Raw genomic sequence first — 13,895 nt, 5'->3', positions numbered from 1 at the left:
TCCTATGGGATCAAACACTGCCAACCAGAATCTTAAACTAAAATTTGTGTCACAAGTATAGAAGAGCCTTTCGGTTCATTTCTCGACTCATTTACAGACGGTGGTTACAAATTGGAGAAATTGTTACAGTTGTAGTTGCACTGAAGTAATCCATTTTCATAACTGTTATGTTTGTGAGCCTTAAAACAAGACCAATCTGATCAGTGTACAGTGTGATAATGAGCTCCCTCTGTGTGTGTGTGTGTGTGTGTGTGTGTGTGTGTGTGTGTGTGTGTGTGTGTGTGTGTGTGTGTGTCTTTTAGTCCTGTACCTATAAATATCAGCTTTTCTGGAGTTAACCTCATTGTGTGCTCTCTGTCTTAAACGCTCCTCCTCTGTCTGCTCCACTCGTCTGGATGATCCTTTTCATTATGTACTGAGACGGCTTTGCAGCTGTTGTGTGTGCTGTGCCGTGTGTGTTTGTGTTGTCTTCTCGCCACCAGACCAGATGGCTGAGGGAAACACCAGTGATTAGCCTGGCTGACTGCATTGCTTGCTGTCAGTAATAAGCTCACTGGGAGAACAAAGTTACATTCATACTGAAAACAGGAAAAAAAGAAGAAAAAAAGGTAGCAAACAAATGAGTTTGTGTGTCGTAGCTCAGGGGTCAACTGTGTGATTATTTTTGAAAGACTAATTTAAAAAATAGATAGAAAATTTGAGTTCACAGGGTTTTTTAATGACCATTTTTAAAGTGAAATTATCACAATAAATCAAGAAAACCGGCCCTCTGAAAACAAGCTTGATATATGATCATCACAATGCTCCAAGTTACACAGCATATGTCACTTTTAATTTCTTAAACTTTTAAGTTTTCTGCTCTGACACTCTTATCGTTAGGATGACAGAATTAATCTGTGCTTTCCAAAACTGTTTTACGATCTAATTATGATCTGTACTATGGTTAAGGTTTGATTAGGTTTTTGGCTCAGATTAGGAAAAGATCATTGTTTGGCTTAAGATAACTATGATTAAAGTTGTCTTGCAAACAAATGCTTGGGGCCCCCAAGAGGAAAGGGGGCCCCTGACGCCCCCTCATATTGACATGTTTTGCAATAACAACAATAAACCCCCTTAAACCTCTTATAAAGACACTAGACAGTGCACTGCTGGGTCCCATGATGATGTTGCTGTAGCTAGCATCTACTCATTCCCTACCTGTGAGGCTTTCAGGGAACATCTGTGAATTGTAGCATTCTTTGATGAAATTCTTTGCCTGGGCCCTCCCAGAGTCTGGGATCACTACAGTTTTTATAGTATGAATGATACAAAAAATGGTTTTGGTGGCTTTAGCTAATTTCCTCCTTCATGACAACTCTACAGGGGTGAATTTTATATTATTATAATTCACCTGTTTTTATTTCATTAAGGTTCTGCATAATTGAGTTTACCACGAATCGGCATCCACCAAAGTCTTGGCACACACCCCACCCATTTTTGGATTAGCCGGGAAGTAGGCGGAGTCAGAGACTGCCAAAATGGTGACGTTGGAGCAGCCAACTCTCTGCTTCAAGACCACTTCTCAGAAACCTGAAATCTACTCAAGGCTACTTATATCATTACCAAGACAAGTCCAACTTAAAGGGGTTCAATAAGACCTCTAGAGAAGTAGATTATAGCATCCTGCTGTTCTCTGGTAACCAGACTATTCAAAGATCAACTTTACTCATTTATTTGATTCCAGCCTCTTTGTTATGTGTTCATTAGTAATTCCCTTATGTATAGTAATACCAAATGTTTTCACTTGCCAAGTCCTGGTCTTGTGTGTGTCCTTCAAAGCAGAGACAGAGATCCCAGAGTTTACTGATTAATATGGTTTGTCTGTTTTCCTTCAGTTTGAGGTGGTGCACCAATTTTCAATAAGTGTACATTTTGATTCAAGTTTAGTAGTCGCTATATAATTACTATGGCTGTTAGAGGACCTCGTCTCTTGAACATAAACACACATTTCTGGACACTTGTTGAAATGACAGATGTTCCCATTTTTCATGGAACGACAGTTTTTGCAGCCTCCTGACCTTTCAATTATGACCACCTTCAGGCCAAATTTTCCATTTTCCAATATCAAAATCAGGCAGTCAGAACACCAGCACAATCCATTGCAATTTCCTTACACATTCAGAAGGTGAATCTCCAAGGACTTTATGAATAGAAAACTTCTCAATATCTTGTTTGTTATAAATGTAATGAATGGTACGGCTTTCAGGGGCCTCTGAACTTAGTCTTGTTTACACAAAAGCTGCTGCAGATAGTATAACTATGATGCTCCATTAAAAAAAACTCTGAACTTAAGCATTATTCATACAACATACACCTGGTGCAGTACTGTATGTTGACAGTGAACTACTTTTGTTTTTACATCTAAAATATCACTAAACCACAACAAGATTATTGCTCAGATAAAAATGTCATCTGCTGAAAGGTGACATTAAAAAACAGAAAATCATCCTAGCTTACAGGCTTTTTTTTTTTTTTTTTTTTTGTCCACACTTATTAATGTGTACATCTCTCAGGAGAGATTGCTGTCTGTCTAGCGCGGCACTGTGCTAATCCTTCTATTAGAGGTTTTAAGAAGCCGTGACAGGAGAGGAGATAGCATTAAGCCCTCTGTTGGGAGCTGAGCACCGATCTATTGACAGATGCAAGCTTAATCACTCGTATTAGCGCACATGCACATACACAGAAAAACGGATTGCTCACTCAGAAGCATTCGCATTAAAACACTTATGCACAGGCATGCACACATCAGTCTCCAGTGTTGTCTGTCTTGAGATGTTTTTAAACAGCAGCTTAAAAGCTACGTGGCTGCGTCCCTGTGTGATAATAGCCCCTATCTAGAAATGTCCTGTTCCTGCAAGACAATCATCATTCTCATCAATTACCTCCTCAGAGCTTCCACACACTCCCGTGGAAAGAGCCCACACTCACAGCCAGCGTTTCCATTTGTTCTGAGCAGAGTTGCTTCTGTGCTTACACATCTGTTACGCCTTGATCTCAACTTTTTATGCTTGTTTTGATTTCATTTCGATCCTTGATCCCTTCTCATTGGCTTCACTCACGTCAGGTTGTCTGTGATTCTTTGTCTCATCTTTTTCTCTTCCGTCAGACTCAGGGAAATGCATGTCTCACTTTACGTTGTGAATTTTCAAGCTACTTAAGGTGTGTTTGATTCACCTAACTAGAAATTTTTGCAGGCTTCAAAACTGGGCCAACATTTGCATTCATTACCATTTGATTTGTTTATGTTATTTTTTTTCAGGTATGCAAAATTTCCTCCACTAATATTTAGCTAGCATCTGCTTTTCCATCCCTGACCTCTGTCTCCCTCCTACATCTCTCGCGAGCTGAATATTTCCTCCTACTTTTCCTCTTACCTTGTGTTTTTCTTTTTAATTAGATCAGCTACAGGGGGCTTGTTTATTTCTCACAACATTATAAGTGAGAATGTTGTGTAGAGATGTGGCAAATTTTACAGGTAAGGGTAAAGAAAGTACACCCAACAAAAAAATTGCCTAAAAACCAAACCCACTGTGACTATAGACTACATTTGCAAAGGTGCATAGTTATAAAATGCAGCAATATCTGTTCACTCAGTTTTGGTCAAGATACTTGATAGACATATATAGTTCCAGCTAATGGTGCTAAATGAAACAAGCATGCCTGCAGTGTTGGGGTGTCCCTTAATACCAACTGATTGTATTGTCGCTGACCATGTGCATCTGTTTATGACAGCTACCTTATGTTTATGACAGATTGGCACCATGAATGTGCAGCTGACAAATCTGCAGAAATGATGCGATGCAGTCATATCGACATGGAGCAGAAGCTCAAAGGAAAGTTTCCAACATCTTGTGGAATCTATGATGTGAAGAACTGAGGCTGTTTTAGAGCAAAGGGAGGAACTACCCAGTATTAGTGTGGTGCTCCTAAAAAAGTGCTATTATAATTTACTACATAGATAATAGTAAAATAAAATAGACTGTGCAGTACAAATACACAAAACCTAAAATAAAAAGGATTATGATGCAACATGCAACCTACCAGTACAATGCTTTCAATTTACAACCTGTACTGATTCATTACTGTATAAAGTATCAGAAGTCATTTGATACTGCAACTAGAAAATGGGACAAGGTTGGATTGAAGTGTGCGTGTGTTAAGTCTGAGGTATATGATAATGGTGCATCTCAGGTAGTCACAGAGCTGGATCGACATCTGTATAAAATCTGATTCCCGGCATGCTGTCTAAAATCACACACTGAGGCAACATTATGCCGGCTTCGTTTGGTTCAGTGTCAACAAGGCGGAATAACGAGGGGTCTTCTTAACGGCAATATCATGAGATCTCTTTTTCGAAGAGGCTAAAAACACACCTTGTTTTATGAATTGAATTACACACACTGAAGACTGACAGGAGCAGACTGGCTATTACCAGGTAATGATGGTGTTCCACAGCTGAGGAGGTTCCTCAGGTTGAGTGGAGCTACTTAAGCCCATTATTAAACCTGTGTTAAAAAGTCTCTCTCCCCTGTCTCTGTTTCCCAGCAGAACGTGTACTACACCAGCTCCCAGCAGCTCCACCTGGGGGTGCTGAGCCCGACGATCGACGACGACGATAACAAGTGTCTCGTGGATGTGAACAGCAGACCCAGGCTCCTGGAGTGCAGCTACGCATCCACCAAGCACATGAAGCTCACCTGGGCGTTCACTCAGGTAGACCACACACAGCTGTGGACGTACTGTTGCAGAACGACGCTAAATGTTAAAGGAAGACACAACAAAGCTGTGTCCACGTTTTACCCATTTCAGGTTCTCTGTATAAACGCTGTTTTGATCTCACTGGTTCGTCAATTGACATTTGTATGTAGCTGCAACTCCTGCAGTTTCTTTTCTTTAAATGTGCTTTTAAATAACTGAGTGGGCTTCACGCTTTTTCCTCTCCACTTTATTTCTGACTGTAAGAGGTACCTCCTCTGGCTTTGTCAAAGAATGGATCACTCTTCCATTATTATATGCGATAGGCATTTTTAAAAGCACATCCACTTGGGTTGGATAATGAGCTTTCACACATCCACAGTTTCTGACTTTTAACAACCCTCTGTCTCATTTTTAATCTTCACACTTTTAATGATTTCTTAAATGTGACAGATAAGTGGAGGGAGCTGGCTAATTAAAATGAAGAAGACATTACTGTATTCACGCCCCTGGCATCTCTGGCCTTTGTGTGTGTGCATTTGCACTTTCCTCTGTGTGTTAGTGTGTGAGTGTGTGCACAGTTTTTGTTCGAGACATCATATTGAATAAGTAGCTTATTTAAATATTAAATTTAAATAACATTCAGGCCCTTCCTCTCCCTCAGAGAACAATATCTCCCCACATTTCAACTCTCCAGTTTCCTCAGTGTCAGAAGCTACCGGGCACACTGGCAGGGGAATCTGCCTCTAATTAGCACCAACTGGAATCAGAAATCACACATCTAACTTATGTCAGAAGTCAAAGGGATGAAGCCCATTAGGCACTTCGCAGAGAAGAGAACTCCAGTCAAAAGTTTGGTGGAGAAGTCAAATAAGGCCTGAGATTAAACTACAGGCTTTTCTAACAGAGAAAACTAAATGTTGGCTGTGTGACGGACTCAAGAGGGAAGGAGTTTAGCATTTGATCACATCTCTTATGCCAACCCTGTTCCCTGTCACTGAAATATAATGAAAAATGTTATTAAAAGTGAAACGTGATCAAACAGATAAAAGAACACACACCTTCAAATGTGCATCACCACATGGACAGCTGTATCATCATTTTCATGCTAACCGTCAACTGAGACAAGGGTTGCTACCTTCTACTTGAAGAAATAACGGGCGCACATATTGATTCAACGTGCATCTCTTTATTTTCAAATACAGGACAATCCCATATTATACAGGACGGGTGGCCACCCTACCCGAGACTGTCCTCCAGTAAAAACTGAGCCCATACGTCATCTGTGCAGCAGGTTATTATGACCCATGGATACGTTTTGTTGTTAGGCGACATTTAGTGACCATGGTAATTTGGCGTGTGATGATGTAGTATAAGGAGCGGCAAAGTCCTCATCAGGAGGAGGTTCAGGTGGATCGATGGGTCAACAAAACACAGGAATTTCACACAGGAGACCGGTGTTTGATTCCCGTGTGAAAGTAGCAGTTTATGTTGTTTCGATTATCTAGGACTGTTTTTTATTAACCACATTGTTATTATTGTAACCATGACAACAGAAATCATCTGCTCTTCAGGAAGGCGGCTTCTTTTTTTAACGCAAACCGTGATCCAAGCCGTGACCATTTATTATTGTAAGCACGGCACACCACTGTTGGTACACTCTGCGGGTTTGTTATTGTAACCATGGTAACCTGCCTCCTGCCATAGGCCCACTACTTCAGGGGACACTATGGGTCGTATCAGAGGGTTGGAACAAACAACCTGTATGGCTGTTCAGGTTGGAGGAGGTGTAACGTCAACCATGTTATCATCAACCCTGTTACCAGCCTCAAACACGGCACACTAATGCTGATTAGCCGTTGCATTCATTACTGATTATGATAATTTTCTAAATTTAATTAAGAAGATGATTTTGAATTTTAATCAAATGCCAGAGAAATAGTTATAAGCAGAACAATAATTGCAGCAGAAATGCAGAGTCTGTGCCCAGAGGGCTGCTGACATTGTTAGCCTACAGCAGGAGGGTGATGGTTTCCTAAGCAGACACCACTGGCAGCCAACCAACCAAATATTATCCAAACACAATCAATTATGTGGATCAATGAGGAAGAGAAAAGAAAAATCGGATTCTATTGGAAAGAAGCGGAAATTCTCACAGAGATTTTGTTACTGACTTACTAACCACAGATGTCTGAGTTTGTATTTTGTGTTGAAGCATTTATCGTCCTTAGCACTGAGGATGTTGGTGTAGGAAGAGTGATAAAGAGTGTAGGTTGGGAAGCCAGCACACAGCTCCATGGTTTTTCACATCTTCCCTGTGTGGAAAAATAATAGATGGAGGAGGTAGAAGAAAGAAACATTCAGGTAGATAAACAGTAGACAAAGATGAAAGGTGCAGAGATGCAGGCTGAAGGACGAAAGAGATGAGAGCTGAAGAAAGGCAGGGTGAGAGAATAAGAGGGAGGAGTGAGGAGAAAGGAAGCATTTTCAGGGCGAGGCAGCTTTGGAGAGAAGTGAAGCAAACAAGAAGGAGAGAGAGAGAGAGAGAGAGAGGGAGGCAGCGTTTCCTGTGAAGTGGGCAGTCAGTATTTTTGAATTATTGATAAGACGATCTTTTTAATATTGAACTGAGCTTGACCCTCAGGGAACAGCCATCAATAGAGAGAAAAATTTGCCTCACAAAATCTGCCCGGGAGCGGGTGGTATTTTCTTCTATAGCAAGTAGAGTTTTGCTGTAAAGTCGGATTCTCTTACGTCGGCTCTTTATTTTATTGGTCTGCTTTTATTTGTGCCTTCACGCCCGCTCCTTGCCTTAAGTTGGCCCAATAAAAAGTCTTATTTTGCAAATGCAGAGGCACTGTTCATTAGATCCACTTGAGAATGCAAGACAAAGGTCGGAGGGTGTTGCTGGTGCGATCAAAGTTGAGACGTAGAGTAACAGCAGTCCTTCATGGTGAGAACTGAGATTGAAGGGCAGCACTGCTTATAAATATGTACTTATAAATAAATATTGTTGTATTAATTTTTTTTTCCCATGCACCATGTAGACAATTAGTTGATATTCATGCCACATTATCTATGAAAGATCTGGGTGTAGCTTCACTGATGTCGGACCGTGTTCAGTTCATTTTGATCAGTAACTTGTAACTGCTCCCAGATGAGCAGAGGATGTTAATACTGCAAATGCCAGCTCATGTTTTCTTTACACTCCACAAATACAGCTGTGGCTTAAATCAATAGCATTTTAGAAGCTTTTAATTGGAAGGCAGCATCTGAGTTTACCATCAAATTGGAGTTATTTGTGTATTTATGGACTGCAAATATTACTTTCTGCTTCTGTAGTGTAACACGGAAAAACTTTCCAGGGTTTAAATATTTAGAAAGAACAAACTGCTTTGACAGCTGCTGCGTCACATCTTTGAAGCTGCATTCCCAGCAGAATAAACCTCGAATTTCCAACCTTATGTATGATTTCTCAAAGTTTGCCATTTAACTTTTCTAAGAGTTTATTTAACAGGGCTGTTTTTTTTCCCAGTGCAGTTGAACACAGCACAGAGAGCACAGGTGTATTGATACATGTTATCTTTAAAGTTTTAAATAAAAAAAAAGTTATAGGGAGGAATATTTAAAGCAGCAAGGAGAGGAGCAATGGTTGCAAATAGTTGTTTTGTCAATGATGTACATGTCTGGGAAGATTCTCAGTCGCCCAGGTCCTGGCATTTCTAAGAGCTTTACGAAGGCAAAGGGAATTTGCATGAATGACAGGGGGTTAGTTTTGCTTCCTTTATAGTTTCCTGGAAAGCAGTGTTGTTTGACTCCGTCCTCTGGTATTTTACTGCTGTTGCTTGATGTCTTTGTCTTACAGTTTGGATGCTTGTTATGGTGTGTATGGACAGATTAGTGATGTAGATTTGGAGTGTGTGTGTGCCAGTTTCAGTGCTTTAGTCTGGATTGTCTGCAGCTAACTGACTGCTGGGGAGTTCCAGGCATTTAACCTCTTGTGGGACTGTTAACACCTTGACAGTGGTTAATGTCACGTGTGAGTCATTGACCCACCCAGTCATCATGTGAATCTTTAGGGTCTCGTGAGTCATGATGTGGGTGGGGTTAAGCTGCATTTTTGTCTAAAACTCCAGATGGTGTCATTTATCCATGGAGGAGGTCCTCCTGTATTTAGGAGCCAGCTCAGAGTGAGCGTTAAATGGTTGGACCATAGTGTCGACATCTTCATCTTCTGAAACAGTGTTGCTATTAAATGGTAACTAAAAACCGATGAGAGAGTGCTGTGATGTTTATGAGCCCTGCTCGTCTGTCATGCTCGTTTCCTGCATAAATTGCATTTGCACAAGCATTTCATGGTTGGTGATCCCATGCTCTAAGTTCTTTGTCTTCACGCGGTGCTTTTCACTCACCACATCCTTTGAGATGAACGACTCCATGATTGGGCATCGGGCTGACAGATTGCCTGACTTGCCAGCCAACCAGCTGACTGGCTGTCTGGCAGCTTTCTGGCTGACTGGCTGTCTGACCAACTGATTAACGAGTGTTCCCGCCTTAATAGCAGGGAATCAATAGTGCAGCCCGACGGTGCACCCTGCAGAATAACAGGCAGGCTCACTGTTGAATTGAGGACAAGGTGTTGGAGAAATGTCCAATATTTGTCTGTGTGTGTATATACGTGGGCATACGTGTATATGTATGTGTGTAAAGGATTGTAGGAATGAGAATGTGTGTGTGTGTGTGTGTGTGTGTGTGTGTGTAGCTTCAGTTTGCTTAGTCTGAGCTGTACACTCAAGAGGTAGAGAGCAGACTTTTAAGTACAGCTGCAGGAAGTCACTTGAGAGGTCGCACACTGTGAGAAAGCCAACTGACTGGGTTTCAGTGTGGGAGGCAAGAAATATCACTGATTACTTTAATGGATCTTGAGTCTACCTGTACCACATCATATACTGTAAGAGCCATCAGAGTACTGCATTTACATAGCACTTTTCTTGCCTCACTGACCATCCAAAGCACTTTACACTACATTCCACATTCACTCACAAACACACAGCTATTTTTCTATACAGAACTACTCTATCACACACTCACACACCAGTGATACATCGGGGAAATTTTGAGGTTCAGTATCTCGCCCAAAGACTCTTTGACATGTGGACTGGAGGCCACTGCAGCCCCATTATGATTATGACATAATGTCCCATTAACAGACTACTAACATTTAAGGGCCTGTAAATGAGATTTTAAACAATTAATTAGCAGCAACAACAATTTTCTATGTAAAGATATAGTGGAGTAATGGCATCCTGAGCAGAGAACGATGTCACAGCCCCTCTATGTCTGGGCTTCTCTGTTCTTTGTTTTGGTGCCCGGTCCCAACGCATGCATGTTGTGCATGTGAGTCCCTCCTGTTAAGCCGTTGCCCCTCCCCACATATATAAAGACACGGGGCCCTCAGGAGATTAATGTAAACAAACGTAAATGGGTCAGTGTAACAATCTGTGAGCACAACACTGATATAAAACTAGGATGACTCAGAAAGAGTCAGAAAGAGCGAAGGGTAAGTGCACTTGTGCGCAGGAATGCAATAGTTTAATTTTGTTCCAAAGGAAGGGGCCTAACCCCAATCTACTACAGGCCACGTCAAACAACCCGACTATCACTTTAAAGTCTAAAGGTTTTGTGTAACCGGAGTTCATATAAAACATACTGCAGTCAGTATTTGACACACTGACTGGTGAATCTGTTTTATAACTAGAAAACCTTACATCTAAGTTGATGTTATATCCAGTGTCTCGTGCTTTTCCAGGGTCTAAAATTTCTGACTTTCACTACTAACAAGGGTGATACTGTCCTTTAAGGATGATATTTTCTAAATTGCATAAGCCCCTAGGTTATGAAACTGTTGCTATAAGTTATGCCAGCAACAAAATCATTTGCCTAACTGTGTTTTAGAAACCCCATACACTAATGTGGAGTCTGACAAAATATTTTGACCCCAGACACGAGACAACAAAGACGTAATATACATAGATGCGAATGCTAAAAGAATTGCGAGCAGCAAATGTGCAACAGACCACAACAAAATTATTATTTCAGTTTAATAAACAGGAAGGTTTAAATAGCTGACACCCCATTTAGATAGATCTTTTCAAAGTGGTCTGAAAAGCTGATTTACTTCTTGCTTGGGTTCACAAAAAAGCATTTTTTAATAGACTTAAGCTCTGCGAAGGGGGTTCAGCTGGTGGATCATCACAAATCAAATTGGATTTAACTCAGATCCTCACCCAGCATGGTTGTATTTCACTGATTAGCCTGGGATCAATGTCAATGGACGTTAACTGCTGTAAATCCAATATGTGAATCTCAGACAGATTCTGTGACTCTCATCTCCCTGTTGCCTCTTTTAAAAACAGATCCTGCTATATCGCCGTTAAGAAGACCCCTCATTATGCCGGCTTTGCTCCTTTATACCGAACCACACAAGGCCGGCATTATGTTGCCCCAGTGTGTGGTTTCAGATCGCATGCTGGCCTTCAAGAATCAGAGCTGAGATGTGTAACACAACAGTGTCGCCATCTGTCCCGCAGAACCAGGTCTCCCTTTTATACAGACATCGATCTCCCTCTATGACCATCTCTGCTGCTGGTATAAAGACAGAACAACAATAACCCCCCCCAACCAATTTGCATTTATACCTTTTATACAGAGCAGTGAGGTGGACTAAAAGGTGCAACATTCCCGCCTTCGACAGGCTGGTAAAGGGACTTATGAGTGTGTGTGTGTGTGTGTGTGTGTGTGTGTGTGTGTGTGTGTGTGTGTGTGTGTGTGTGAGTCTGATTATGTATGTGTGTACACACTCTAACCACTTCATTAGGAAAACCTACTGTATACACCTACTTATTCATGCAGTGATCCAATTAGCTGATAATGAGGCAGCAGCGTAATGTATACAGTCATGCCGATAGAGGTCAGGAGCTTCAGTTAATGTTCACATCAAACATCAGACTGGAGGAAATAATGTGATCTTAGTGACTTTGACCGCGGCCTGATTGTTAGTCTGGTCTGATGAATGTGGATTTCTGCTGAGGCAGCAGATGGTCGGGTCAGAATTTGGCACCAACAGCATGAATCCATGAAAACAACCTGCCCTGTGTCAACAGTCCAGGCTGGTGGTGGGGGGGTAATGTTGTTCAAAAAGGTTTTTCCTGGCACACTTTGGGCTCCTTGAGACCAATCGTGGTTTGAATACCACAGCCTGTCTGAGTATTGTTACTGACCATGTTCAGCCCTTTATGGCCACAATTTACTATCTTCTAATATCTCCTTCCAGCAGCTGACAAATCTGCAGAAATGCAATCACGTCAACATGGAGCAGAAAAGTACATACTGTATTTTTTACACCTGTTTTAGGAACACCTACACATGAGTGCTTGTGCTGTATGTGTGAGTGTGAAGTCGGACATGTCACATCAAGGCAGGCTGATGCAGTGAAGATAGTTTAGCCTACAGGCAGATGAGTGGATAACCAGGAAGGTGAGTAGAAAGGAAGGAGGCAAGAAGGTAGGAGTCTTCACACAGGGAATGTAACCAACTAGAAAAGCAAAGGATAAATAGTGAAAGGCTGATTGGGGGAATGAGGAGCAGACGGTGAGGGGCTAATGAGAAGAGGGAACAGGTGAATGGATGGGTGGGGTAGAGAGGTGAACAGGAACCGGGAGAAAAGTCCTCGGACATCTGGTGGGTGAAGATAGGTTTAGGCAGATAAGGGGAGAAACATGGCCTGGAAGCAGTGAAAAGGGCCGAGGGGAACAGGGGGGCAGATCGTGACAGGACAGCCAATATGTGCACAAACTGCTCAGTGCAGAAGCAGCTGTGCACACAGACAAGCAAGCTGAGAGAATTGATTTATTTCAGGGGGCTGAAAGCTTCAAAGAGAGCGTGATTATGTTACTGTTGTACACAGATTTACTCTTTTTTATTGTTTTGGTAGAGAAGTCAACTATTCTCATACAGCAGCAAAGTTCAGCATGTGTAGAAACACTAAAACACGGCGATGCACACTGTTCTCCTCTCAGGCTCCTACTGATGTGTGTGTGTGTGTGTGTGTGTGTGTTATTGTGGGAGATGTAGAGCATATTGATTTTAAAACTAAACAGCCTTCCTAAAGTACACAAGTTTGACACAGAGAGAGAATAAGAGAGATATCTAAATACCAGTGAATAAAAATGTTATACCTGGTATACAGTACATTTAGAAAGAATTCAGACTTTTTCACATTTTATGTTGCAGCCTTTTGCTCAAATCATTTAATTCATTTTCTCCTTCACCAGTCTACACTTGATACCTCACAATGACAAAGCAAAACCAGAATTTTTGAAGTTTATTAAAAAATATTTTTTAAAAGACTGAAAATATAACATTGACATCAATATTCAGACCCTTTAACTCAGTACAGTTGGCGGTGATTACAGCCTTGAGTCTTCGAGCTTTGAACAACTGGATTTGGGGATTTTCTGCCATTCATCTCTGCAGATCCTCTCAAGCTCTGTCAGGTTGGATGGTGAGTGTTGGTGGATAGATATTTTCAGGTCTCTCCACAGTTCAATTGGGTTCAAGTCCGGGCTCTGGCTGGGACACTGAATGGTATTCACAGAGTTGTTCCTAAGCCGCTCCTGCGTTGTCTTGACTGTGTGTTTTGACTCACGGTCATGTTGGATCGTGAACTTTTGCCCCAGTCTGAGGTCCTGAGCGCTCTGGATCAGGTTTTCATTAAGGATATCTGTACTTTGCCCCGTTCAGCTTTCCCTTAACCCTGACCAGTCTCCCAGTCCCTGCCGGTGAAAAACACCCCCACAGCCTGATGCTGCCACCTCCATGCTTCACCATTGGGATGGTACTGGGCAGGTGATGAGCAGCGCCTGGTTTCTTCCAGACAGAACTGAGGCCAAACAGCTGAGTCTTGGTTTCATCAGATGATCTTGTTTCTCACTGTCTGAGACTCCTTTAGGTGCTGCTTTGCAAACTCCAAGCAGCTTTTTCATGTGTCTCTCGCTGAGGTGAGTCTTTTGGCCTTGGATCTGTGGAGCTCAACCAGACACACTACTGAGTTCATCTCTCTTACTGAAGCCTTTTCCCCTGATTGCTCGCTTTGGGCAGGC

The 13,895-nt window shown here is 41.8% G+C and overlaps 1 protein-coding gene across 2 annotated transcripts in view; it reads left to right on the top strand.

Annotated features, from left to right (window-relative positions):
• galnt18a (UDP-N-acetyl-alpha-D-galactosamine:polypeptide N-acetylgalactosaminyltransferase 18a) overlaps positions 1–13,895 on the top strand; it is a 132,211-nt gene that overhangs the window by 114,908 nt on the left and 3,408 nt on the right. Inside the window, exon 10 of one of the 2 annotated variants that reach the window (XM_071506714.1) lies at positions 4,588–4,752. In XM_071506714.1, coding sequence (XP_071362815.1) covers positions 4,588–4,752 — 165 coding nt within the window. Of the gene's footprint in view, positions 1–4,584; positions 4,753–13,895 lie in introns of both variants that reach the window. The other variant, XM_071506706.1, reaches the window with a different exon arrangement.

This window comes from Trachinotus anak, unplaced genomic scaffold (assembly GCF_046630095.1).
Source record: "Trachinotus anak isolate AG129_WGS33_773 ecotype Australia unplaced genomic scaffold, CSIRO_AGI_Tana_v1 ptg000002l, whole genome shotgun sequence".
In the NCBI taxonomy this organism is placed as follows: domain Eukaryota; kingdom Metazoa; phylum Chordata; class Actinopteri; order Carangiformes; family Carangidae; genus Trachinotus; species Trachinotus anak.
Note: the sequence above shows the minus strand (reverse complement) of the source record. Positions and strands in the feature narration are given on the sequence as shown.